Here is a 27,446-nt window from a genome sequence, read left to right as displayed (position 1 = left end):
GCCCGCATACCCCTCACCCATCCACCTCTAATCCTCCCACCCACCTCTATCCTCAGAACCCTGCCATTATGTCGGGATTGCGTTATGCTCCTATCGCAATCCTGGTAGGAGTGCATCGTAATCCCAGCACCATGATGGGGTTTCTAAGGTACCAGATGGGGGGAGGGGAAGGCGGGGGGAATTACTTCAACTACTGGCGGAACTGGGGAGGGGAAAGAGGGAGTTGAGACAGCCAACCAGCAACCTCCTACCACATTTTATTTACAACGTGCTGTTGGGGGGGGGGTGGTTTATGGGGCTTGAGGGTCTATTTTTTATCATATTGGGTGGGGTATGGAATTGGGGCCACGGGCCTGCATTTCACTTTCTTTAACTAAAAAAAAGCACTGTGCCACTTAAACCAGTTATATTCTTTCAAATAGGGCTGGTTAAGCCTTAAGTTATCTGACCACATGTTAACTGGATAACTTAGCTCCAGGCTGGAATAACCCCATGTTATCTGACTAAATTTTAGCTGAATAAGTGCGAGAGACATTCAAAAGTTATCTGGCTAAATGCCTTTGAATATTGACTTATTCGTGTCTGTATTTTGGGTGGAGCTTCCTGGGCTTCCTGGCCTGACATCCTCAGCATCCTAGGAGGAGACTAAGTATACTCCTACTTGGAGGTGGTACTGTAAGAGTAACCATTTGGGGGCTGTGGTTACTGCTGTGTCAGAACTTTTACTTTAAATTCTCTAAAAGGCTGAATGGAGCTCAGGAGCTGTGTGTTAGATTTTGAGGCCAACAATCTACGTTTAGGTTGATTGTAAATCATTGGATGGGTGTCCTGTTGTGCTTGTTATTGCTTTGTGTTTTAGAATTCATTTAAAATGTGAAATTTTAATGTAATTTTATCGATATTACCTGCCCTCCCCGCTCTATAGATGGGAGGGGTGGGCTTAAAACTATAAAAATCAATTAAAAAAAATAAGCAAGTACATAAGATGAAACTTCCCTCGTGCACGGTCATTGTGGATTTCCTGAAACCCTGTCTGGCTGTGAGGGCCCCAGGACAAGCTTGGAAAGCCCAACTGTAGATAATGACTTCTGAGGAAAGGCTGCAGAGACTTGATGTAATTTTATCCTAAAGAAGAGAAGAGTGAGGTGGGACTTACCAGTCTTCCAATGCAGGGGTGAAAGGGAAAGATGTTAAGCTAGGGGATGGTGGTCAGTACGTTGACAGGAAGTGACTTGCAGCGGGGGAGGACTAAGTTAGACGTTAAAGGGTCTGATTATTGGTTGGGCGCCCAACTGATAACCTACGCCCAGGCTTCCCGCATCCGTTTTCTTTGAAGATGTGGCTACAAGTACCGGTGTAGGGTTACCAAGGGTCAAACGACATGCGGTGGCAGCAGGCCTACCGTACACAGCCACTTTTGAAACTGAAATCTATGCGCGTAATTTCTAACACCTGCTTCCCCCCCCCGACACCCCCTAAAATGCCTCATCTTTATGGGGGGCTAGAAGCAGGCACCCGCTTCTCAGGTACTTGAAAATCTATTTGTGCATAATTGGGCTAATTTTCAGAAGCCCGCGTGCATAAATAGGGGGGGTTATGCAGTGCCGGGCCTCTCAAAAGGGGCGGGGTCTGGGTCGGCTGGGACAGCGCCATTCGACGCTGTCCCAGGGAAGCGCGCAACTGGCAGCCAGCCAGCATGCAGAGATGACTTACTGCTCCCGCGGAAAGGGTTAGGGGCCAGGGAGGAGAAGGGGAAAGGGGAGGAAGCTTAGGTAGGGGTATAGGAAAGTTCTCTCCTTAATCGGAGCAGACCGGGAGGGAACCGTGGAAGCCCTACTCGCGTTGCCGCGCGTAGCTTTTTAAATTCCCACCCGCGTACGCGCGCGCGGGGGAACCGTAGTTTATTAACGCGTGCGCCCCGACACGTGCAGGTTATAAAGCGGCTGCTTCCACGTGTGCACAGCGGGAACCGTGCACACGTTTTAAAATCTACCCCCAATATTAAGGAAGACTGGTTTGGTGTAGAGATCCCAACCGAGCCTCTGACATTGTGTTTCCTGTGAACTTTCTAACTGTCAGGGCAGTGAAACACTGGAACAGGTTTTCCAGGGGAGGAAGGGGGTGGGAACACTCCGGTAGTGCAGGATCTTTTCATTTAAAGAAAGGTTTGACAAGCAATAGTCTGGATTGCTAGAGGCAGGCTGGATCCTCTGTTGAGATTGGGTGGATGGAACGAAAGAGGTCTGGTTGCTGGGATAGCCACAATGAATTTGCAAGAGAGATATATATATATATGATACAGCCACACGTGTCATGAGATCTGCAGACAGCTTTACACCAGTCTGCACTGTACATACAAGAAACAGGCTCTGCTTACCGCAGGCTGCATGCAGGGCAGAGGGTCGGTGGCTGTTTTATAACTGAGAGTTCCCTTTACTGAACAGCCTGCAAGTGTACCCCAAATTGGTTCTTATGACTCCTTTAAAAAAAACCAAACCAAGGCTATTTGGCTCAAAAACTTGGAATAAAATGAGAGGGGTGAGCTCTGAGAAAAACATGTAAAAGTTTTCCTTGAAGCCCATGCACTGATGTCCGACAGGAGCGGGGTCGGCTTGTAAATACAGAAAGCGAGCTGGTGTTGCTTTAGAGTCCACCTCAGTCTGTGACGGGGGGGGGCTTCTTGCGCCGTGTTCCCATGGACTTGTTTGTATGTTGTGTGTGTGTGTGCGCATGTGTGGGGATGCAGCTCTGGGGGCGGGGATGACCATACTTGCTGTTTTGTCAGCCTCCGGCCTGTGCTGACCCCCTGCAAGGGGGAAAAGAGGGCTGCGAGGGTACCCGACAGGTCTAGGTCAGGCTGAGACAGTCCTGGTTTTGCCTCCACTGTCATAACAACTGCTGTAAAAGAATCAGGACTACAGGTTCATGCAGGCAATGGGGCAAAATCCAAGCCCAGGCCTGGCCATTTTCCTCCTTGCTAAGACACTCCCGGCACAAGGGTCGTCTGCCTCCAAGCTGTGACCGTCCCATTCCAGCCCCGCCTGGCTGCATGTCAGATGCTGGGCTCCTGAGGGACCAGGGAGGGGAGGGGGATTCTCTGTGAAACAGGGCTTTTACTTAAGTCTGAGATTTATGTAACAAGGACCAGGAAATAAAATATTTAATATCTGGCTTTTGTTTGTGCCTCCATCCTTCTTTGGGAAATGCAGAAGGCTCAAAGGTGGTTTCTCTTCTTGTAATAAACGTTGATAAATCGGGGGGAAAATACAATAAAAAACTGAAACGAAGGTCCCAAAGTGTGGAAAAGGGAGATGTGCAAATGGTTTCCTGATACTCATTTCCTCTTTCCCTAGAGAGATTTGCACATGGTCCTGACGGTGTTATGTGGCAAGCTGTGTGTACCTTGTTAAACGTTAGAGACTGTTTGTTTTTTTTAATCCTGTAGGCAACCAGGCAAGAAATGGAGTCAGCTGCTGACCACAGGCACTAACCAACAGCAGAGCGGGTTTAAAAATAGAGGGGCTGGTATTCAGCTGCTGAGCGGCTAGTAAAGTTAGCTGGCTAGCTTAAGCGGGCTAATCAGTGGTGCGGCAGTGCTACTGCATAGATCTGGCTATCTTAAAAGTTAGATAAATCTCAAAAATCACCACTGTATACTGCGATCCAATGTAATAAAAAATAAATCAAGAGCAACTAAAAACTGCTCTGTCGCTGCCAAACTGTGTTTTACAGTAAATTATTTAATGAACTTGTTTTATATAAATTCAAAAATTGCTCAGTTAACCTACACTCTCTGGAACTATTTCAGAAAAACTTTTCAAAAAAAGCTGAAAATATATTTATGGAGAGAGTAGAAGTTTCATATATAGTGTAGGTGACTCCGCACCAATATATAATTGGTTATAATCTTCAACCTGCCACCACCTCCAAAAGAACAAAAAAAATTTTTTTAAAATGTTTTTGTGAATTGAAAATATAATCCCAAACAATTCAAAAACATCCGTGGTAATGTTGGTGTTTACCTCACCTTGCAGAGAAAACTGATATAATCTTAAAAATTGCCCTTTGAGTTAAAGCGGGTACATGGCCGACTTCCCTGTTAATGTTGGTTATCTTCAAGCATTGAAATCCAATCCCGACACAAACGGTTCGTGTTTCAGATGCTGATCTTTCTTCAGGGGAGTATGATGTCAAATCTGAACCAACCTCATAGGATTCTGACCTCGCCAAGGGCTATTCTTCATAACTGCTGGAAACTGAAACTTTCTGTTCGCCGCATCGTGCTGGCTGTGTTCCGCTCCGAGCCACCGGAGTCATCCGGTGGCTCGGATGTGGCGAACAGAAAGTTTCAGTTTCCAGCAGATATGAAGAATAGCCCTTGGCGAGGTCAGAATCCTATGAGGTTGGTTCAGGTTTGACATCATACGCTGCACGGCCCCATATGTGTGCATATATGGCCATGCTGAGATCTGCTACAGTATTTTTGCTAAGGGATAGCAGTGTTAGTCTGATGGGAGCAAAAATGACAGGAGTCGGGTAGCACGTTTATAGACCAACCAATTTGTGAACACATGAGCTTTTGAGGTCAGAGTCCACTTTGTCAGATACATGAAGTCTTCAGGTACCTGACCTTGTCCTCAAAAGCGCATAACGTTGATAAATTTGTTGGTCTATAAGGTGGCACCTGACTCCTGTCATTTTTTGCTACAGCAACTTTTTATAATCTTCGCCTATCACGCAGTTTATAAAATATAAACACTTCTGGTTACACGCGCATACCTGCAACGTGTACCTTTCCTTCCTATTTTATAAACATACATGTGTATATTTTATGTGCAAAAAAAACAAAAAATGCCTTGCTTGTGTAAAAACCCTGATTTACCCACAGAAGTTGGTGCCTTTTTAAACATGCGTGCATACCTGGTCACCAGTTTGCCGAAACCTCCACCAGTTCACCCAGTTCTTTTCCAGCTCAAGATTCTTCTAGTTCTTCATCCCGAGTTTCCCCCCCAGTTGGCCCACCCAGGAGCTGATGAGTCTGATAGCAATTGCACGAGCTAATTAGCAAGTGTAAAATTCTGTGAATGAGTTACCTAATGTAGTCCTGTAAATCTCTTATAAAATAGCATCTTGCATGCGTGCCGCTTGTCCTCGCCTCAGAATGCCTGTACACCGGCCCCTTTATGTGCAGGGGACTGTGCCGACGCAACCAAAAAAAATCTGCATGTACGTTCGATGTTTATAAAACAGCATGTACATGATTTACAAGCTACTTGTCCACGACTATGCTAATTTGATGCATGCAACCCCTTTGAAAATTCACCCCTCAGTCTCAGGGCCACGGGCATATGAGCAGTGTGCGCTGGGTAGTAGGTGCTCTACCCTCTCTGGCAGAAATCTGAATGGAATTGGATGAACGATTTAAAAATTATTGGGGGGGGGGGGGGGGGGGGGGTGACAGGTGCCAGACCGAGACAGCAGGTTTAAGGTCGGTTTTCCTGTAAGAAACTAAAGTAAAAATATGAGGAGAGCTGGTTCCTCTTTCTTTCTTTTGTGGAAGGGCAAGGGGCAAATTGCCTGTTGGCACTAAAAGGTTTTTATGGAAGAGCTGCGTTTCGAGGGTGCGCTATGCATGAGGTGAGAACAATATAAGTATTAGGGAGATCAGAGCTTGCACCCAGGCAATTTGGCGCCTACGGCCCAAGTGAAAAACTGCGCCCTCGCCCATTACACAACCCATGACACCACCAGTCGGGATACAATGTTCAGTGTTTGTTCAGCAATGCCCACAGCCGGTGCAAAGGTATTAGGCGCCCTAGGAAAACCTTATAGCCTTGCGGCCCCCACCTCAATCACATCCTCCTCGCACACAATTAAAAAGTATGATTTATAATAACAGATTTTACACGAAAAAGAACATTCAAAGCACAGTCTGCTGAGGTAAAAATATCACTTACAATACGTATAGAGGTAGATTTTCAAAGGGGTACGCGCGTACCCCCCGAAAACCTACCCCAAACCCCCCCTGCGCGCGCCAAGCCTATTTTGCATAGGCTCGGCGGCGCGCGCAAGCCCTGGGACGCGTGTAAGTCCCGGGGCTTGCATGGAGGGGCGTTTTGGGGGCGTGTCGTGAGTGATGCGGCGTTTCGGGGGTGGCACCGCGGGCGTAGTTTTGGCCCCGGGGCATTCCGGGGGCGTGGCTGCAGCCTCCGGACCAGTCCCCCGGACCGGAACATGGAGCGCGGCAGCCGGCCCGGCACACGCAAAGTTAGGGGGGGTTTAGATAGGGCCGGGGGGGTGGGTTAGGTAGGGGAAGGGAAGGTGCGGGGGGGGTGGAAGGAAAGTTCCCTCTGAGGCCGCTCTGATTTCGGAGCGGCCTCAGAGGGAACGGAGGCAGGGTGTGCGGCTCGGTGCGTGCAGGCTGCCGATTTTGGGCAGCCTTGCGCGCGCCGACCCCGGATTTTAGCGGCTTGGCGCGTATCTATTGAAATCCCGCGTACTCTTGTTCGCGCCTGGTGCGCGAAAAAAAGTATGCGTGTGCGCAGATTTATAAAATCTGCCCCATATTATATTATATTTACATGCACTGCTGTGATGCCAACCAGAAAACCCTGCAGAAATTAGCACCTGCCCTAAAGCAGGCATTAATTTCTGAGCAGCCCCAAAGTGTACAGAAAAGCAGAAAATACTGCTTTTCTGTACCTCCTCCAACTTAATAATCGTAGCGATATTAAGTCTGAGGAACCAAAAGGTTAAAAAAAAAATTTTTTTTTAAGTGTGCAGGTGGTCAGGTTAGGAAAACTGACGCTCAATTTTACGAGCTCATAAAATTGAGCATCTGTTTTCCAAACCTGCTGACAGCCACCTCTCCTGGGCTTCAGCTGCCAAGGAGGCGCCAGGGGCGTGCTATTGGCCCTAGCGCTTCCTTTTCAGCGCGACCCCCTCATTTAAATACTGTATCGCGCGCCCAGGAGAAATAGCTAAGTGCGCATTAGGAAAGCAGGCGCTCTACACTGAGTGAGCATTTTCAAGGACCTTACTGTATTGGTCTGTAACAGAATAGCTCACTTCAGTCACACATGCAAAACACAGATAGTCCCTCAAATACAGAATAAAGAGACCATACACTATAAATAGAAATGTACAAACAAAAAATGAACTGAAACCACAACAAACCAAATTCTGTATGCACTGCAACAATGTAAAAAACAGAAACATTACCATTCGTCATAAAACAAAATTAGTAAAACCATGCCAATAAAAAGAGTAATTCAAAATAATTAGTGAATAGAATAACAATCAATAATTAAAAACTCATATAAAAATCTTCCAAACATCAATAGAATATTTCAAAACAGACATCAAATAACACCCAACAATTAGAATAAGGATTTTAAAAAATTCCCCTTTACCCATACCTTGGAACTTTTGATTTCCAGATGAAATTGGCATGGATTAGCAGGCAGAGAGTAACTGGGGTAGTTGAGCACACACATGCTCCCTCATACATACACATGCTTTCTCTCACTCCCCCACATACATACACACATGCTCACTTTCGCACACATACACGCACACATGCTCACTCTCCAACACATATGCTCTCTCCCACATACATGCTCTCCCATACACAAGCATACATGCTCTCACTGTCCCACACACAAGCACACATGCTCTCCCTGTCCCACACACAAGCACACATGCTCTCCCTCTCCCACATACATGCTTTCTCTCTCACTCACTTCCCTCGACTTAGCAGGCACCAGCAGTCTTCTTCAGCCCTCCTGGCCAAGGGAATGACTTCCAGCCACGAGGCATTGGACTACTTCCAGCAGGGTGAGCTCCTCCTCCTGTGAATCAGCGTGGCCCCATTGAAAGTGATGGCGTCGCAAGCGCTGCCTCAGTAAGTGGAAAAGCAGCTCAGCCCCGCCAGAATCAGCAGTGGGGGGGCCGCACTGCTTTTCCTCTTACTAAGGCCGCGTCAGCCACGCTGTTGATTTCGATGAGGCCGTACTGATTTGTTTTTCTGCCGAGGATCTGCCAGCCGCACAGTTCTCCTTGGCGCCTTTTGGTAGCGGCGCCTATGGCCTTGGCTATAAGCTTGCTACGGCTCTGATGGAGCTTTCATGAAAACAGTGAGCTTAGTCTCAAAATAGGTCATCTGCACACTGGTTTCCAGATTGGATTAAACCAAACTGCGCCATGCTGCCTGGAGGTTAAGGTTGATTGTTTTTGTTTATATTTTTATTGCAGGGTGGGGAAGACACCAGCAATTTCCTCCTGCCCCTTTGTGCTTCCTGGCTTCATAAGCTTTAATTTTACAACTAGCCAGGGATGTTTCTCTTATTTTATAACACCACCCCCGCATTGTGCTTACTCTGGTCATTGCAGTGAACGTCCTTGGTCAGGCTCCACGTGCCAGAGCTCCTTCTGAAACCCTGCAGTCATGGGCCCTGAATCCCTCATGACATTAAGCCACGACCACAACCAAAGGCACCACCTTTTTAAAAAACTCAACAAAAATTATTCCTCCCTGGACGTTATGGGGGCATTTGCTCAATACTGAAGGTGCTTAAGCAGCCACGAGCTGACATCTACGACCATGGATCTTTTCAGGAGCTGTGACCACTGCCTCTAACTCAGGAACTGAACAGGGGACTTCCCACATGACCGTGCCCAGCCAACGGGCTGGCCCCTGTTGACCTTTTCTAATGTACTTCCAAACCTCTCCAGGGCAGGGAATCTCTGGGCATGCGTGTTACGGTTAATTTCCTTAGCAGAGCTGAGAGGGGTGTGTTTGTAAAACCCACCAGAAAGGGTACAGTTTGGTTCCTTTTACAAGTGCAAAATTATGGAACTTTGTTCATTGATTACGCAAAATCAGACATTAAAAAAAACCCAAAAGTCCATCCAACCTCTTACACTTTAGGACACCCCAACATGTTGCATGACTTATGAGTATGGGCATCTGTCGCCTCAAGCAGTTACGTACACAATACTTGTTTTAAAGGCAAGGGAGAGAGTGGGAAGAAAAGCCAAGACACACAAAAAGCCGATAAAAAGTGGCTGAGTTTTCTTAAGTCTCCAAGGCAGCCTTGTTGAACCAGCACATTACTTACAAACCACCAGAAGACCACCCACACCGCCCAGCCAGCTCTGATGTACTCCGAGGAGATTCTTGCCCTGGGAGTTACAGTGAAATCACCCCAGATTGCTGGGGGTGAGGGGGAGGCTGCCCAGTGACCCACCCCAGAGGGGGAAGCCTTTGGAGCCTGTCCCAGCTTTGATGTATTTTGGTATCCAAAAGGCAGACGGCAACTAGAAGCATCCACAGGGACTGCATGTTCAAAAAAACAGAATTCACTACAAAATTCTCCCCTCAGAGCCTGGGTCACTTCGCAGCCCTGAGGTGCTTCAATGTTCTTTTAGCAGCTTGGCTGGCACAAAACTACTGGGGGAAATAATTACATTTTTTTTTAACTTAGTGATTGCTGCCCCCTCCCCCTTCTATTTTTCATTTAAAAGTGTGTGAGGGAGGGGGGAATTAGAGACAGACAGTACACACTCATGCCAAGAAACTCAGTTACCCGCCCATACAAGATGCCCATGAAAATGCATGCGGTCAACATAGTTAAGTACCCGAGCCTGCACGGCAACCATCTCTCTAGCAGAGCTGCCATTGTTTTAAAAGGATTAAAAAAAAAAAAATCCTCTGCCAGGAGAGCAAGGTAATAGGAGGCTTGGCATTAGTACTGGGTCATGCAGAACAAGTTCTGAGACCTCCAACAGATTTTGTGGTGAAGAGAAAGATGAAAAAAAAACCCACACCGCTTACGTAAAACAAAACATAATAAAATCAGATAATTACCAGAAGAAAAGACATCTACTCTATATATTATTGCATTTTATTCATTATTGCCAACATTACAGTCAAAGACAGACACCATCTTCCAATCACAAAGACATTTTATATCTTGGATATTTTTCATGTAAAAAAAAAAAAGACAAGAGTTTGTGTCAGACAGGTTGGCTGCCTGGCTTGTAATGCAGTTAAGCAGGAATGAGATCATAGGGACATCAGCGCACCTCAGGAGGACCCTCTCTGCCGGGCACTGCAGCCGACTGCGGAACCCGACTGTGATGTCACAGGGCATGACCAGCCAATCAGCTCCCAGCCTTGTCTGCGACAAGCCAAGACCCTGTTACTCTCCTCCGTCACACATCCCCCCCGACGGCGTTCGGTACAAAATGCTTCAAAGCACAAGGAAGGAAAAAGGGTTTTGTAATTCCCAGTGGGGACCGTGTATGCTGAGCGGTGCCAGGATAGACGCAGCTGGGTCAGATGATTGTGGCGTCTAGGGGATGGGTGAAGCGAGTGTTGGTGATGGGAAGTTCGCAACAAGAATTTCTCATCATTGTGAGGCTCACCCCACCCCTCTTTTGATACACCGTGATAGCAAAATTATTTTATTTAGAGCCTGCTGGGCTGCCTCTGGCACCAGAGAGGAGAGCTTGCACTCAACATATACTGGACAGATAATGTCTTTAACATTGTAAATCAGAGCTCAGCCATCAATCACGTAAGCTCAGTTTCCCTAAGTACAAGAAGCACAAAAAAAAACAAAAAAAAACCAACAACAAATAAAATAATAATAATAAAAACACCCAAAAAACAAAACTGGAACTATGCCCATGTTCCAGTACCTCAGTAACAAACTAAAAAGGCAGTAGGTCCTTCCCAACATCTCTCCTTGCCTTCCACATGGGCGTTCTCACGTAAGTGCTAGGGGTCTTCTGCCACACCAAGGATGTGCAGGAGAACACTCAACGAAAGATCCCCAAGGGTGGAAAATCTCACCTAACCTCTCCCCACATCCCCCGCAAAACACAAAAAAAGCAAAAATAATGCAGGATATAGAAGACAGAATGCCTTGGCCCTTTTTTTTTTTTTTGCAGCCAGGGACACGTCTTGAAGCCTCAGTGAAATGCACTGCAAATGCTGGGCACCCAAAGCTCTGGGGAGGATGATGGAAGGAGAAGGGCAGGCATAGGGGAGGTTTTACAGTGTGCAAATGTGTACATGCTGCTTCAGGATGCCAGCTGGGGTCTGTGTTTTCGGGACAGGCACAGTCAGTCCTGGCTTTATTCCCACTGCCTGCACAGCTTTTCTGCAGGCAGTAGGAAGTAAAACCAGGACCTGATCGGCTCTAATGGCAACCCTTCCCCCCCCCTATCTTTTCTGTCCTCCCTGAGTTGCCTCTTTTCCCCCAACCCTGACAGCACACTCTTTGCCTCTTTGCCCTACGAGTGGACAATGAGGAGAGACAGGCTTCCCTGTCAAACTTCACCTTCCAGTGCTCTTTGGAAGAATCAAAAGTCAGATCCTACTATTACAGCGATGATGTGCACCTTACCTGTCTTTTCTGTGCAGTTTGCTCAGGTTACCAATCAAAGTACATCCCCCTATCAGATTCAAGCTGCAGTGTCACACCAGTACAGACAAATAATTTATGACAGATTCTTCACTCATCCTGGAAGATTTCTATATTTCTTGCTTCTGAACGTTTGTTTGGGGTTTGTTTGTTTTTTTCCAATGTGTATTTTGAAATGCATCCTCCTCTTCCTGCCCAATCCTGCTTTGGTCCAGGGCTGCCATGCTGTTATCTCAGATTCTGCCTGGCCTATTTACAGCATCCCTAGGGCTACTTACTACCTTCTTGTCACTTAGCCAGTAGGGTTTCCTGTTCCGTAAGGCAGATGGCATGAAACCGAGGGCCACTATGGTAATCACATTTAAAGCCAAACCTTCTGACTGATGTGTGAAAACTGGTTGGACTACAGAGCCAGAGAGACAGAAGATTAATGGAAGCGTCAATCAAATTTAGCAAAATCTAAGTCAATGCACAGGGCTGCTTTTCTGTACTGCAGGGCCAACCTAGCTGTGAAAGAGCTGGCTGTGTTTTATCCTTGTCCTATAGCCTCACCAGCAGTAAATATTCAGTACTGGAATCTTGTTTTCTTTTGTTTAATAGGGAAAGTGCATGTTTCATACCCGCCCGCCCACCCCCCCCCCCAGAAGCTTTTCAGGAACCGTGCTGCAGATCTGTAGCTTTTTGCTTTACACTCTAAATTAACATTAGAGGGTCTCTCGTGCACGGAAAACAATGGAGACTCCAGTAAAGCGGAGGATGCAGGGGATAGAGCACACTGGAGGTTCTGGCAGACTTGAAAAGGTAAGAACACAGACAGGCTTTCCTCAGCCGGGCTGGGCCTGCAGTAGGTCAGCTATGATCAATAAACCAAGGAACAGAGACACAGCAGTTCCTGGGAGCCACAGACTTATACAACATCAGGGTCTTCTTTCACTAGAGGACAGCTTCCAAGCTCTTAACACCGTCAACGTTAAAAAATAAGTTTCATTAAATGTGAAACAAAATGTAGCTTAAAAAAACATTTCTGGTTCACTTTATAGACAAGAATGGCCCCCAAAAGTCTTACATTGCCCTCCCAAAGGTGCTCTTCTACCACCTTCCTTCCCACGGCCATGCCACGGTTCAGAATGTCGGCGGGCCCCGAGGCTTAGGTGCCGATGACTTGGCCTGTCCACGTCTCATGCTTCGTGTGTGGGGCCAGGTGGGTGATCACCACCTCCACGGCCTGGAACTTTTGGTTTTTCGGAGGAATGGGGCACATCTTGTAGGAAACTTCATCTCCTTCCACCGGGACGTACTCCCCTTCGATGCTGACGGAAAGAAAAGCAGGGGAGGGGGGAGAACAAAAGAGAAAGATAAAATTATGAACAGGAAGACTGCCGTAAGAAGAAATTGAAGGATAACTAGGGGGTGGCTGTGAAGAGAGAATCCCACAGAAACATGGGCCATGTCGCTACGAGACCTGCTTGGGTAATTTCTGCATAAGGAGATTACATGAACACTAATACAACCAATTTCTTTGGAGACTCTTTTAAGATTTTGAAAACAGTAATTTAAAAAGTTAAATAGTTGAAGAGGCCTAGATCAGGGGTCAGGAACCTTTTTGGCTGAGAGAGCCATAAACGCCACATATTTTAAAATGTAATTCCATGAGAGCCATACAATAAGTTTAAAACTAAATACAAGTAATTGTGTGCATTTTATGTAAGATCACACTTTTAAAGTACAATAAGTCTCTGAAAATATTACACCAGGCCTTAAGACACCAATACATCTCCTATTAGGAAAACGGACCAAGTCAGGCTGCTATAGAGCCCTACACAGAAACTACACGCCAGCAGAAAACCTCACCTGAATCACGTGCTGTCCCTCACCTAACATAGAATAAAGAGACCAAAACGCATAACAAGAAGCATGCAGAAAAAACTGAATTGAAAACTGCAACAAGCCAGAGTCTCTGTATGCAGTGTAACAAAGGAAAAAAGAAACATCAGCCATCCTTATAAAACAAATCAAGAAATATAAAATCATCAGCAGTAAAACTGTACTAACAAAAAGAACATATTTCGAAACAGCTGATGAGTGGAATATCCAATAATTAAAAACTCATATAAAACATTTCCAGATACCAACAAAATATTTCAAAATAGCAGACACAAAGACCCAGTAATGAAAAATAATAAGGATACAAAAATTTTTTTGCTCTGCATACCTGGGAACGTTTGATATCCAGGTCTCCTGAGATTGTTCTGAATTAGCAGGAGGTGGGGTGGTTTGCTTGGAACTTTCTCCTCTCTCAGTCACATACCAGCGCTCTCTCTCACACTGGCTCTCAATGACACACCTATACACACATGCTCTCAGTACTCACATATACACGTTTTTTCTCTCTCTCACTTATATAGGCTCTTAATTACACATTTACACACCTGCTGTCTATCTTTTCATGCTTACACACACACACAGGTTTTCAATCACATAAATACATGCTGTCTTTTTCTCTCACACACAGACTCTCATTCACATGCTTACAAACATGTCCTCTCTTTCTCTCATTTACACACAGGCTCTCAATCACATACTCACATGCTCCCTCACCTAAACCAGCTCTCAATCACACACAGACACACATGATCTCTCTCTCTCATTTAAACACAGGCTCTCAATCACCATACTCACATGCTCCATCACCTAAACCAGCTCTCAATCACACACAGACACACATGATCTCTCTCTCTTACTTATACACACAGGCTCTTAATCATACATACACATGATTTCTCTCACACACAAAGGATCTCAATCATACACACAAACAGGTTTTCAATCACAAACTTACACAAACAGGTTCCCAATGGTAAACTTACATTCATGCTCTCTCTCTCTCTCACAGGCAGGCTCTCAATCATTCACATACATGCAATCTCTCACTCACACACACAGGATCTCAAACACACATGCTTGCTCGCTCATTCACTCTCTCTCCCCCACCCCCACCCCGGGAACTCGCGGCAGCAGCAGCCTCCTCCCAACGCTAACCTCCTTCATTTATAGCACTCGCGGAGGCGGAGTCCCATCGGCCGCGGTTGAAGCTCTTCATTTTCCTCCGAGCCGCACTGCAGTCTTCTCCACTTCCTCTTCCGGGCCGTGGGGGGGGGGGGGGGGGCGGGAAGAAGAGACCACACTAGCGTGGTCTCTTCTTCCCGCGCACGCACCCGATGCTCACCACTTCCTCTTCCGGGCCGCGGGGGGGCAGGAAGAGGAGAGCACGCCGGTGCCGCTGACTCCAGCTGTCCTGCCGCTTTCCGCCCGGGCTGACAGCATTTTAAGCCCGGGCGGAGGAGGACCAGGGAGCAGCTGGGTCAGCGGGGGACTGGAAAGTGTGGTGACACTTGTCTGCGAGCCAGATGCAGCCCTCAAAAGAGCCATATCTGGCTCGCGAGCCATGAGTTCCCGACCCCTGGCCTAGATGGACTGTCAGGGGCTTATTATAAGAAGTTGAAACATCTAGTCTCTACTCCATTGGCTGACATGTTCAATTATTTCCGCGAGTCTGGCTCATTGGCTGACCATGCCAATGTAGCCGGCAAATCGGTTTTAGCGGAACCAGGGAGGGGTGCCACTCTGTGTGGCTTTTACCATCGAATTTCCTCGATTGACCATGATCTCAAGATACTGGCTCAGATACTTGCAGAGCGCTTGAAAGCTGTTCTCCCCATCCTGGTGCATAGCGATCAAGCGGGTTTTATACCTACACGTATGGCCAGTGATAATATTCGCAAAGTGGTTGACCTGGTGGACTGGGTCAAAGGCAGTAATATTCCATCTATTCTATTATCTATTGATGCAGAAAAGGCTTTCAATTTGGTTCATTGGCCCTTCCTGTTTAAAATTTTACAGAAAATGCAATTTGGGAAAGTTTTCCAACAATGGGTAACTAAAGCTATACGACTCTCCAAAGGCCAGGGTCAAGGTTAATGGGGGATATGGAACTAGCTTTGACATACAGCGTGGCACTAGGCAAGGTTGCCCATTGTCTCCCATGTTGTTCGCCCTTATTTTTGGAGCCCTTTGCTACCCGTATCCGTAATTCACGGAGCATCTGGGGGGTCTCTCTGATGGATATGCAACTTCAAAATAGCCCTCTTCGCGGACGATATCTTATTCACCCTTACGGAGCCAGAATCCTCGTTATCGGCAGCGGTGGGGAGCTTGATGGCTTTCATAAGGTAGCTGGTTTTAAAGGGAATTATGATAAATCAGAGATTCTAAACATAAATCTTCCTCCAGCTGAGGTAGTTATTCTAAAGAGGGCATGTCCCTTTCGTTGGGCCAAAAGATCAATTAAATATCTGGGAGTACAAATAGGTTCTGATTTACATGATCTCTTTACCCTTAATTATATCCCTCTCTGGAAAAAAATTGAAAAAGACCTTAGCAATTGGGACAGGGAACACTTCTTGTGGGTGGACCAAATAGCTGTAATAAAAATGAATGTCTTGCCCCGTTTTTTGTATTTTTTTTCTACTATCCCCATTTACCTATCTGCTATTCTAATAAAGTCATGGCAGAAGACGATCTTTGGCTATATCTGGAGGAAGAGACCACCACAAATTACTAAAGCAGTTCTATTCTTGCCTAAAAAGGATGGGGGGCATGGGGGTTCCTAACTTGCTCTGGTATTTTGGGGCTGCGCAACTTAGCAATCTGATAGCGCTACCCAATAAGGTTGCGCTCAAACAGTGCGTACAATTGGAGCAGGCTATAGTAGGGGCCTTGCCGCTACAGGCCATGCCATGGCAACCCCAAGAGACATGGCGGCCAGTACATCATATGCCTTTTACGTTTGCAAATACACAAAGTTTGGGTACAATGGAAATCTAAGCTGGTAGGCTCTTTCAAATACTTCCATCTGTCCCACCTGCTTCACAACACCGTCTTTCCAGCGGGTTTAGATTCTAGGGCCTTCTCGTTATGGGATGACCATGATGTTACCCATATGGGTCAGCTTCTGAAAGAGGGTCGGGTGATATCACACACGGAATTTAAGTCTCGACATCCCCCATGTGCATTTAATTTCTTAGGTTATGCACAAGTTAAGCATTTTTTTTTACAAACACTAGTGGACACTAATAAGCTTCGCTTAACCAAATTTTTATTTGAGAATTTCTGTGCACATGCTAGTAAAGTGAAGGGTATGACATAAAAAATGTATTCTTTATTAAATATAGTGTCTCCACATCCTTTTTCACACATTAAAGCATGGACACAAGATTTGAGAAAAGAGTTAAGTGAAGAGGATTGGGATACAGTGTTCAACAGGATGGCTAAAAGCTCTATTTCGGCGGCTGTACAGGAGCACTGTTACAAAGTTTTATATAGATGGCATTTAACCCCGGTGAGACTTCATACTATGTTTCCCAATGTCTCTGATAAATGTTGGCGGACAAACAGGTTCATGTATCCATATATGGTGGACCTGCCCCAAGATAGTGCTTTTTTTGGGATAGAATCAGGAGTTGGTTAGCTTCCTTAGGGGTGGAACATGAACCCTTAACCATTAAACACGTCCTGCTGAACCTACCCATGGACACACTTAGTAAATCTCATCAGACGTTTAGTTTACAGGTTTTTATAGCTGCTCGATGTGAAATAGCGAAGGCCTGGAAGCAACTCGAACCTCTGTCATTGGCCACTGTACAACATAGGCTTTTTTTTTTCTCATTACAGTATGGCATGTCTCAAGGCAGTGAAGCTTGCCAAGGTAGCAGCTTTTCATGACATATGGAACCCGATGAATGAGTGGTTAAAAAGATGTGGGTCAGAGGGATAATTGGAGTATGGCCTTACGTTACTTTATCTGACTTTAATTGTTTTCAATTGTTCTCTACAATATGGGACCCTACTTCTACTAACAGAGCTACTGGGCAGTAGTCCTACTAAGGCTGCATAATACGTCACCGTTACTGGCTGGTGCTCTTTCCCTGTGCTGCTTTGTTTTGTTTTATGTTCAAAGCTATATTATTAATGAATGGAGAGTCGAGGGAGGGAGGGGGTTTTCGGGGAAAGTTGTACATGCTTTCAACAAAATGTTGGACCATTATTGTTACACTGTATTGTATGTTTTCACAAACTCCAGTTACTTTGCTCCTTGGTCAATAAAACAATATCAAATAAAAAAAAAAATAGTGAAGAGAAATAACTTTTCAGAGGGAGAGTAATTTTCAGAGTTTGCAGAGAGATGGTTGCAGGCTCCCTAATACTTTACTCCCTCGGGTCTACAAGCCTTTCTTTTTTTAAGGGAGAGTCCCCACAAAGTTCCCCTTTAGAATTCCACTGGCCCACCGGTAGCCCACAAGCTTTGCGAGTGCAAAAGATGCAGGACAAGGAGCATGCCGGGATTTGAAAATGAAATACTGACACGTACATCAGCCGGCTCGCTCGGGCCCCACCACCTTTCCTGCAGAGGGGGAAAGGCAATTTTTAAGAAAGGGTTTTCCCGCAGGTAAACAGCCATTTACTTGCATAAATCCTTTTAAAATTGCCAACCCCCCCCCCCCCCCCCCCAGACTGTGTTCTCATTTACAGGAAGGTAGGGAGAGTGCCCCACTAGCTCCATTTTTGCAGACCTGGCTGATCCGGTCTTGGTTTCATCCCCCGAGGGTGCCTTCCCTGTGGTCTGTTACCACACAGGGCAGTGCACATCTGCCGGTGCTCTAGAAATGATAAAGAGCGGTAACCCCCTCCAAAGAAGGGCTCTTAGCTGCCGAACCTTCTTAATATTCATTGGTGAGTTTGCCCTCTGGTGATCCCTGTGCTATAGTGCACCCCCAAACTACTATTGGTCCGAACGTGCTCCCCGCCTTCACAACGTCTGTACGCCGCCGAGTGCATCACTGGCAATGACAAACATTTAGGAAATGAAAGTGGAATGGGGTCGGAGATTTCTGTGACACCGGAGGTTGATGCTTCAGCGGCGGCCCCTCCCCGAGACATTTCACTGGCTTTTCCCTCCCTCAAACGAGAAACCCACCGCCGTCCCCAGACACCCAGCACCAAGGGAGGGACTCACTCTGAAATGTGCACAAATATGGCCTCGCTGCCGCTCTCCGGTGTGATGAAGCCGTGGCCTTGCGAGCGTGAGAACTGCTTGCAGGTGCCCTTGTAGAGGGGTCCAGCGGACGCACGGGCCGTGCTGAGGAAAGAGGGAGAAGGAGGAGAATCAACGTGTCCAACGACTGCTCATGGTGGCTCACCACCCGGGAAGAGTTCCAGAGGACATGGCCCCTTGCCCGTGGGCCTCTCTGTTAAGACGCTCTGGGGTCGATATTCAATAAAGGCCTGTGGGGCCCGACCTAGCCGGCTACGCTGCAGTGCACTGTCAGCCGCCACCTGGCCAGTTAAGCTTTAAGGCAGCGCTGCCCATAGTGCACTGGAATTTCTGGCTAACACTGAAAATTAGTACTAGCCGGCTAAAACTGCTCCGCCAATCTTACCCCACCCGCCAGAGGGCCCACAAATCTATGTTTATCCTCTCAGCTGAGGGAGAAATTGTCATCCCAAGGGATCTAGTTGCCTAACACAGCAGTTAAGTGGCTCGTTGACTTTGGAAAATCTCACCCTCTGTTGCCAAGCGAGGGGAGCTCCATTCCTGCCTCAGGACTCATCCCCCGCCGGTTTAGATGGAGCTAGCCCTGAGGCTGGAGTATGATACCCTCCGGAGCCGGCATAAGGGTATTAGACAACCCTTCAGCCTTGTGCCCCCCTTTCCCTCCTCCCCCATTACCTTGGAGATACTTAAGCCACCCCCCTGTGATTCTAATAATTAAACTCTGCAATCACAGTAAACGCCCCCCCCCCCCATCCCCCGTCCTAGAACCATCCTGTAAAAACAAAGAGCTGGACACAGACAGGAGAATTTTCCAAAGCCAGTTACATGGGTAAATACCAACTGAGCCAGGTACAAGGGCTTTTTGAAACTTCCTCATCCTAGAAGTGTGCACGGCTCAAAGGGGACAGTGTTATCTGATCCAGGCCTCCCTGCTCACCTCCTGTTCTCTGCTGCCTACTATTCAGGCACTGACCGACACAGTCATCAGGCAGAGCCCTGGGTGCTCATACCCAGAAGCCCCTAGTGCCCCCCTCCCCCTCCCCAAATTACCACACTCTAGGCAATAGCCTGGTCTACCTAATGGAAGAACCGGCTCTGCTACCCCCAGCGCACCCTCCTGAGTCTCCAGCTGTTCCAGTCTCTGCCTTCCACATATTTCCTTGGTCCCCAGCACTTACGACGCTTGTAAATCCATTTTTTTGCGAAGTGGTGGTGATGGGGAGGGGGCTGGCAGTTTCTCTCTCTTACCTTGGGCTTCCAGCTCAATCACTGCCAGCCTCCGCAGGGCATCAGCACCAGAAGCCTTCATTCCCAACTCCCCAAACATATTCCCTCACTTCTTCACCTTCCCCCCATTGTAGTGACAATCCTTGGCCAGGGGCCACCGATCGTGACTAGCTCCAGGACCCAATACGCAGGCACCCAGAGCCCTACCAGTAAGTGCCGCTGCTAAGCAACGACCGGCCTCGTTCTCCTTGAGGCTATGAAGGCTGCCTCTGTCAACCCCGAGGAGCAAAAGCCAGACTCGAGAAGCAAGCAAAGAGCTTCCAAAATGGAAGTGTGCCAACCCTGCCTCCGAGCCGTTGGGCCAACCTCGAGTCTGTAAAATGTGCCCGAGTCTCTTGCAATCCAGCTGATTTCCGGCACGGAGCTGAAAGCTCCTGCCACAGCCTCAGGGGAATGAAATGAACCAGGTTATGGCAACTCCTAATGGACCATCTGAGGTGGCAACACTGGGGGGGGACTCTTAGTGCCATGGTGCCAAACTCCTGCCTTCAGCGTCACCACTAGGCCTGGTTTTTCAGTTTAGCTAAAATTAATCTTGATGACACTCATCTGCAAACACTGGCACCAGTTTTCGGTTTCTTTACAAACTGGAAAGGCACGACTGCTAGCAGCCTTGGAGGACTGCCAGCCCCGCTCTCTCAGTCACAGGAGGGCACTGCTGTGCACGGGAGAGAATGGAATAAAAGAAGCCAAAATCTGAATGGAGGGAAGGGAAAGACAGATCTCGCACAGGATGGTACCGAACACTGGGCACAGACCGGCTGCCTATGGAGAGCAGTCAGCTCTCTCAGCCGTAGCTTAGTGACGCCCAGCAGATGCCCAGCAATCCCCATGCCTCTTCTATGCCCTCCTTACAGCACAAACAAGCACTGCTTGAATCATATACCCTCCCCCACCCCCATTCCCTTCCCTTGACGGGTTCAGCAGCTTACGTACGCAGAATAGGTCCTGGTTCTCTTTGTGGGGAGGGGGCTCGGGAGGTCCCCCAGGAGGTGGTGGCCCCTCTCCCAGAGCCGGCTGCCCTCCCGGTGGAAGGGGAAGGAGGGCGAGATGGGCGACCTCGGGGAGTGCAGGGGTTGCTCTGGGGGTGGTGGAGTGGTAGGGTCGGACGACATGGTACCAGCTGGGATCAAGTCCGTCTCCCTGGCTAAAGGGGGAGGAGGGGGCAGGCAGCCTTCAGCCTTTTACTGCGACCTACAGGAAAAGAAAAAAAAATAAAAGAACATTTTTTGGAACATTAAGAAGACAAGATCTGCAGTGTTTGCTCACTGCGCTAATATTGCTAGCTGAGAAATACAGGGGCATGAAGTGGATGGAATGGGGAGGCAAATGATACTTCGGTTTGATTTTCTTGTTACAATCTGCAAACCCAGTAGCAGAGAAAGCAAAATCTGACTAGTAATTAACTCTAATTTAATTTTAATTAAAAAATGTATCAGTCGCACAATTCATAGCTTTAGGCGACTTTCACTTCAACATACATATAGCATCATTTAACACATAAAACACAAAAAGCAGTAAGTAAAGATACAAATTCTAACTAATAATTAAAATGACAATAAAAAAGTAACAAATAAAATGAAAATATACATGTAAAATATACATCTTGTAATCCTGTTAATACGGTACATTCCTCAAACATTTATAAAACTATAAAATGCTTCATTACATCAGATCAGAGCTAAAATTGATAATGCTTTAAAATTAATAAAAAGCCTGCTTAAATAAATGGTTTTGAGCTATTTTTTTTTAAAAGTTTTTGTGCAAGTTTGTTTAGGCAATTAAACAGATAATAGATTGCAGAGTGCAACACCTACTAGGGAAAGGAACCTCTCTCTACAGGTGACTAAATGAATTAGGGGTAGATTTTATAATTTTGCGCAAGTGCGTATTTTTGTTCGCACACCAGGCGCAAACAAAAGTACGCTGGATTTTATAAGATACGCGCGTATCTTATAAAATCCGGGGTTGGCGCGCGCAAGGGAGTGCACATTTGTGCAACCTGCGTGCGCTGAGCCCAGCGCGCACTGCCTGTTCCCTCCGAGGCCGCTCCAATTTCGGAGCGGCCTCGGAGGGAACTTTCCTTCACCTTCCCCTCCCTTCCCCTACCTAACCCACCCCCCCCCCCGGCCCTATCTAAACCCCCCCCCCTTACCTTTGTTGCACGATTTACGCCTGCTAAAAGCAGACGTAAATCTGTGCGTGCCAGTGGGCCGCTGGCGCGCCATCACCCGACCCGGGGGCTGGTCCGGAGGCCTCGACCACGCCCCTGGACCGGCGCCACGCCCCCGCAATGCCGTGTCATTTAGGACACGCCCCTTTTACAAAGCCCCTGGACTTACGCGCGTCCCGGGGCTCTGCGCGCACCGGCGGCCTATGCAAAATAGGCGTGCCGGCGTGCGAGGGACTTGCGCGCGTAAATCCAGCCGGATTTACACGCGCAGGGCATTTAAAATCCGGCCCTTAATTTATAGCTTGGAACCTCTAAGAAGGACTGACTGAGATCTTAAAGATCTGACAGGACGGTAGATTTTTGAAACCATATTTGTACAGGGCAAAAAGAGTTTTCCCTTAAAGATAAATGAATCATGACAAGAAATTTATAATGAATTCTAAACTTAACTGGTAACCAATGTAATGCGTGTAAAACCGGAGCTATATGCTCCCTTTGTAATGTCTGCCAAAATTCGAGCTGCCGAATTTTGCATCATCTGTATGACTCTAACAGTAAAGGCAGGTAGACCCAAATAAAGGGAGCTGCAGTAATCTAAGCATGGCAAAAAAAATATAAGGGCTTGTACCACAGATCTAAAATCTGACTTATCAAGGTAAGGTTTTAACCTGTGAAGTTTTCATAACTTCCAATAGCATCTCTGAACTAAGGATTTTACATGATCTACAACTGGTAAATCAGAGTCAATAGAAATGCCTAAGGAGGTCATTTTTTAAAGTCCCTTTTCGCGTGTGATCACTAAAAAGGGGCGGCATCAAGACCGGAACAGGAGGAGTCGGGGCGGCACCGGGCATCTCAGTTTTACCTAAATTTAGTGTCAGTTTATTATGCGCTAGCCATGTCTTAATAGCTGTCATCTGAACATACCAAGCAAAGAGGGGAAAAAGACTGGATGTCATCTGCATAGACAAGAGTACTGCAAGCCCAGTCCAGAAAGCAGCTTACGTAAAGGCCGAAGATAAATATCGAATAAAATTGCGGAGATCGAAGAACCCTGTGGGACACCATGTTCAAGTACTGACCATGAGGATGTTAAAGCTCCACGTTACTTGTTGAGTTCTATGTGATAAGAATGAGGACAACTACTTCATGAAACTGTCCTCCAGAAACTTGTCCAAACCTTTTCCAAATTCCGCGGTACTACCAGCCTTTACCACGTTTTCTGGCAGCAAGTTCCATAGCTTGATTGTGTGTTGACTGAAAAATAATACTCTTTAAATTTGTTTTATTTATTTAAAAAAAAAAAGTATATCCTGCACTCTACAAAAGTTGCAGGCGGCTCACAAAAATGAACATACATAATTAATATATACAGTTATTTTTATTTATTTATTTATTTAACGTCTCTTCTATACCGATAGCCGTTCACACATCGTATCGGTTTACATCAAACAAAAAACTTTGGGCTGGGCCCTTACAAGTAACAGTTTAACATAATTTGTTTGTTAAAGACAAAGTAACTAAAATAGGGGTATTATATGTATATACAGAAACAGTAACAAAATCAAAAATAAATAACTACAACGTATTTATAGCATTCTTAATCCTATTCAGAAAGAGGGTACAAGGTCAGTTACTCGACTTGTTACACGCAAAGTAAAATTCTGACAGACAATGCTCTAGACAATTGGGGCCACAACTCTGGAATAAAGATTTTAGGTGTAGGCTACGAAGAATCAATAGGTCTTTAAAACCTTTATAAATTGCTTTGAAGAGGATATGTCTCTTAGGCCTGGATTTTCTGAGGTCGCAGACCTCAGAAAATCCAGTGGTATCAGGGGGGGCGGGCCTGCGAAAGCCGGCAGCCATCGCACCACTGCAGTGCGCTGGCTGCCGGCTTTCGCACCGAAAAGGTGTAGTTATTCGGCGCAAAACTGGCTTCATTTGCATGCCCCTGGACTAGGGCAATATGCTTCAACGTTAGTCCTTATGACCACCTGCCCGAACACCCCCCTAAAAAAAAAAAAAAAGGAAGGTTTGGTCTAAGAACTAGGTTAACTGATATATTTCATGTGCTGTGAAAATCAAGGCTGTTCTGCAGCCCATGAGGACCACCATTAAGAAGCATTTCAGCAGGGCGGTGCCACTACTGTACTTGGCTTTGGGAGAGGACAGGAGCCTGGGTCAAGGTGCACACCCCTCCACAATGCGGCTACACGCAAAGAAACCAAATACCAACACAAAAAACCAGAGGCAACTCAAAGCACTCACACTGAATGAAATGAAATGAATCAGGGTTTTGAAACGAATGCAAGCAGCTACCTGTAAAAACAGAGTCAAAATAAGTGCTCACTACATGAGCTAGCATGGAAGGGCTGTGCAAATCTAGTGGCGTTTTAGGAATGAGAAATAGCACTAGGACTGGGATTTTGCAAGGTGACTGGCTGGCTAACTCCTAAAGTTTACCAACTAGCCCCGACGTTTGAAAATCTAGCTGAAGTAAGCGGCTCAAGAGAGCTCCCTCATTTCAAAAGTGGTCCCGGGAATGGGATTGAGGCGGGGAGAGGAAGTTACCCCATCTTGGGTGAATTTCTTTCAAAAAGGTGGGTAATAAATCCTAATATGTAGCTGGCTAATACTGATTTTCAGTGCTAGCCAGCTAACTTACAGGTCGATCCAGTAAGGCCTCGGTAGAAACAGTGCGGCAGTGTCAGGCGCACCCTTCCTCCCCGCACCCACAGTTCTCTTCACTAACTCCCCGATACTCTCCTCTAATCGCATGCAAATGCATGCCGCGGCTTTAAAGCGGTAGGGAAGGGTTATGGCCGCGTAACCCATTTTACTGTATAGGCGCTTAATACAGCGCCTATACAGTAACCTGGGTGCGCTGGTACCTGTCATTTCAAATGTCATTTCAAATGGCATTTGGAATGACAGGAACCAGGAAGTGTAAAAAAACACGAAAAGTCTTTGTTGCTTCGTCGCTGTGTCTCTCCTCCCGGAGCAGGGCGCGAAAGCAGCCTTGCTCCGGGAGGAGGTGAGGCACAGCGGCGAAGACAGACGGGAGAGGAGAAAAAGCAGAGCCGAGCAAAGCGAAAGCGTGCAGCAAGCCGGCGAAATAGACCTGCGAGCAGAGGCAATAGCAGCGGTTCGGTAAGCCTGGCACCCTCCTTGATGTAGTACGTCCCGGATGCCCCCCCCTCCCCAGCGCGCCCGCCACTACCCCTTTCATCAGCTGCATCCACTGCGACCCGGCAGGCCCGTGAGGCCTACAAAAAAAAAAAAAAAAATCCCCGGCTCCCGCGCCCCCGCACTGGCCCGCCGACTTAACCCCCATCCTCCCGATCGGGCAGGTAGGCGGCGGCGACGAAAACCAAAGCAATTTTTTTTTTTCAAAAAGCAACATCACACATTGCATAAAATAATTTCTCCAGCCTTAAAGCGACTTACTTTTGGGATCTGTCAAGTAAGTCGCAAAAGTAACTTACTTTTCTGAAGCCATCACGATCATAGCTCAAGACGAAGATGGCCGCCTGCACGGGGAAAGCGTGCAATTGGCCGCTGAAGACGTGAGGTCACGTCTTCAGCGGCCAATTGCACGCTTTCCCCGTGCAGGCGGCCATCTTCGTCTTCGTCCAGAGGAGCTAAGATCATGTTCCTGATGGCTTCAGAAAAGTAAGTTACTTTTGCGACTTACTTTTGGGATCTTGACAGATCCCAAAAGTAAGTCGCTTTAAGGCTGGAGAAATTATTTTATGCAATGTATGATGTCGCTTTTTGAAAAAAAAAAAATTTGCTTTGGTTTTCATCGCCGCCGCCTATCTGCCCGATCGGGAGGAGAGGGGGGGGGGGGGGAAGAGTCGGCGGGCCAGTGCGGGGGTGCGGGAGCCGGGGATTTTTTTTTTTTGTAGGCCTCACGGGACTGCCGGGTCGCAGTTGATGCAGCTGATGAAAGGGGTAGTGGCGGGCGCGCTGGGGGGGGGGGGGGGGGGGGCATCCGGGACGTACTACATCAAGGAGGGTGCCAGGCTTACCGAACCGCTGCTATTGCCTCTGCTCGCAGGTCTATTTCGCCGGCTTGCTGCACGCTTTTGCTTTGCTCGGCTCTGCTTTTTCTCCTCTCCCGTCTGTCTTCGCCGCTGTGCCTCACCTCCTCCGGGTCGCAGTGGTAGCATGGCGCTGTGAGGGGGGCGAAAGGGTATATACCCATGAACGGATTTGAGTGGGAGCGCTCTGTGAAGCGGGACATGCCCATGAGGGGCATAATGGGTGGATGCAGCTGATGAAAGGGGTAGTGGCGGGCGCGCTGGGGGGGGGGGCATCCGGGACGTACTACATCAAGGAAGGTGCCAGGCTTATTGTTTTATTGTGTTTGAGTATCTTAAGCGGTGTTGATGGATTTGTTACACAGTCCTAACTCCTACTAGGGGGAGGCGGTAAACTAACAGGTTAAGGCCGCGGCAAAACAGCGCGTTCCTAAGGAGATAATATCAGCGCCCGTTACAGTATCGGAGGGGAATAGCTAATTCCTTCATTATACAGCTTTTTCGTTCATTTACATGCTGGGTGCGGAAAGGGTTAGGTGTTTATTTTAGGAAGCGCTAAGGACGCGTGAAACTGGAGACTGGATGGCTGGATGGCCTTACTCGTCTGTATTGTGCGCTCCCAGCACGTTACAGACGGGCAATCTTTAACTGCACGTTACTGGATCGACCTGTTAGCTGGCCAAACCTAGGCACAGATATTGCAGGCTTAAATCTAGTTGGCTAGGTTAAGCGGCCGAAAATCAGCTTAAAATAGCTGGCTAAAACAGATGACCATCTCAAACACTGCTCCAGGCTGCATATCGGCCCCCGAAAGGCATACAAATCTCAGCCCATTGTACGCAAAGGGGTAGATTTTCAGACGAGCGCAAACAAAAGTACGCTGGATTTTAGTAGATACGCGCGTAGTCGCGCGTATCGGCTAAAATCCTGGATCGGCGCGCGCAAGGCTATCGATTTCGTATAGCCTGCGCGCGCCGAGCCGCGCAGCCTACCCCCGTTCCCTCCTAGGCCGAAATCGGAGCGGCCTAGAAGGGAACTTTCCTTTGCCCTCCCCTCACCTTCCACTCCCTTCCCCTACCTAACCCACCCGCCCGGCCCTGTTTAAACCCCCATCCTACCTGGGGGCGGGCACGGAGGGCGCGGCCACGCCCCCGGGCCGTAGCCACGCCCCCGTACCCGCCCCCAAAACGCTGCCGACACGCCCCCGAAACGCCGCGACGACCGGGCCCGCCCCCCGACACGCCCCCCTCCGAGAACCCCGGGACTTACGCGAGTCCCGGGGCTCTGCGCGCGCCGGGAGGCCTATGTAAAATAGGCTTCCCGGCGCGCAGGGCCCTGCTCGCGTAAATCCGCCCGGTTTTGGGCGGATTTACGCGAGCAGGGCTCTGAAAATCCGC

General features: G+C 47.6%; 1 protein-coding gene across 1 annotated transcript in view; it reads right to left on the bottom strand.

Annotated features, from left to right (window-relative positions):
* Nucleotides 1-9,887: 9,887 nt before the first annotated feature.
* CSDC2 (cold shock domain containing C2) overlaps nt 9,888-27,446 on the bottom strand; it is a 76,168-nt gene continuing 58,609 nt past the window's right edge. The window contains exons 2-4 of the mRNA XM_029590258.1: nt 20,767-21,024; nt 18,505-18,627; nt 9,888-12,742 (exon numbers count right to left, since the gene is read on the bottom strand). Of these exons, the coding sequence (XP_029446118.1) occupies nt 12,580-12,742; nt 18,505-18,627; nt 20,767-20,945 (465 nt within the window). The 5' untranslated portion in view covers nt 20,946-21,024 and the 3' untranslated portion in view covers nt 9,888-12,579. The remainder of the gene's footprint in view (nt 12,743-18,504; nt 18,628-20,766; nt 21,025-27,446) is intronic.

This window comes from Rhinatrema bivittatum, chromosome 2, assembly GCF_901001135.1.
Source record: "Rhinatrema bivittatum chromosome 2, aRhiBiv1.1, whole genome shotgun sequence".
Taxonomy (NCBI): Eukaryota; Metazoa; Chordata; class Amphibia; order Gymnophiona; family Rhinatrematidae; genus Rhinatrema; species Rhinatrema bivittatum.
The sequence above is the reverse complement of the archived record's forward strand: the minus strand, read 5'-3'. Positions and strand labels throughout refer to the sequence as shown.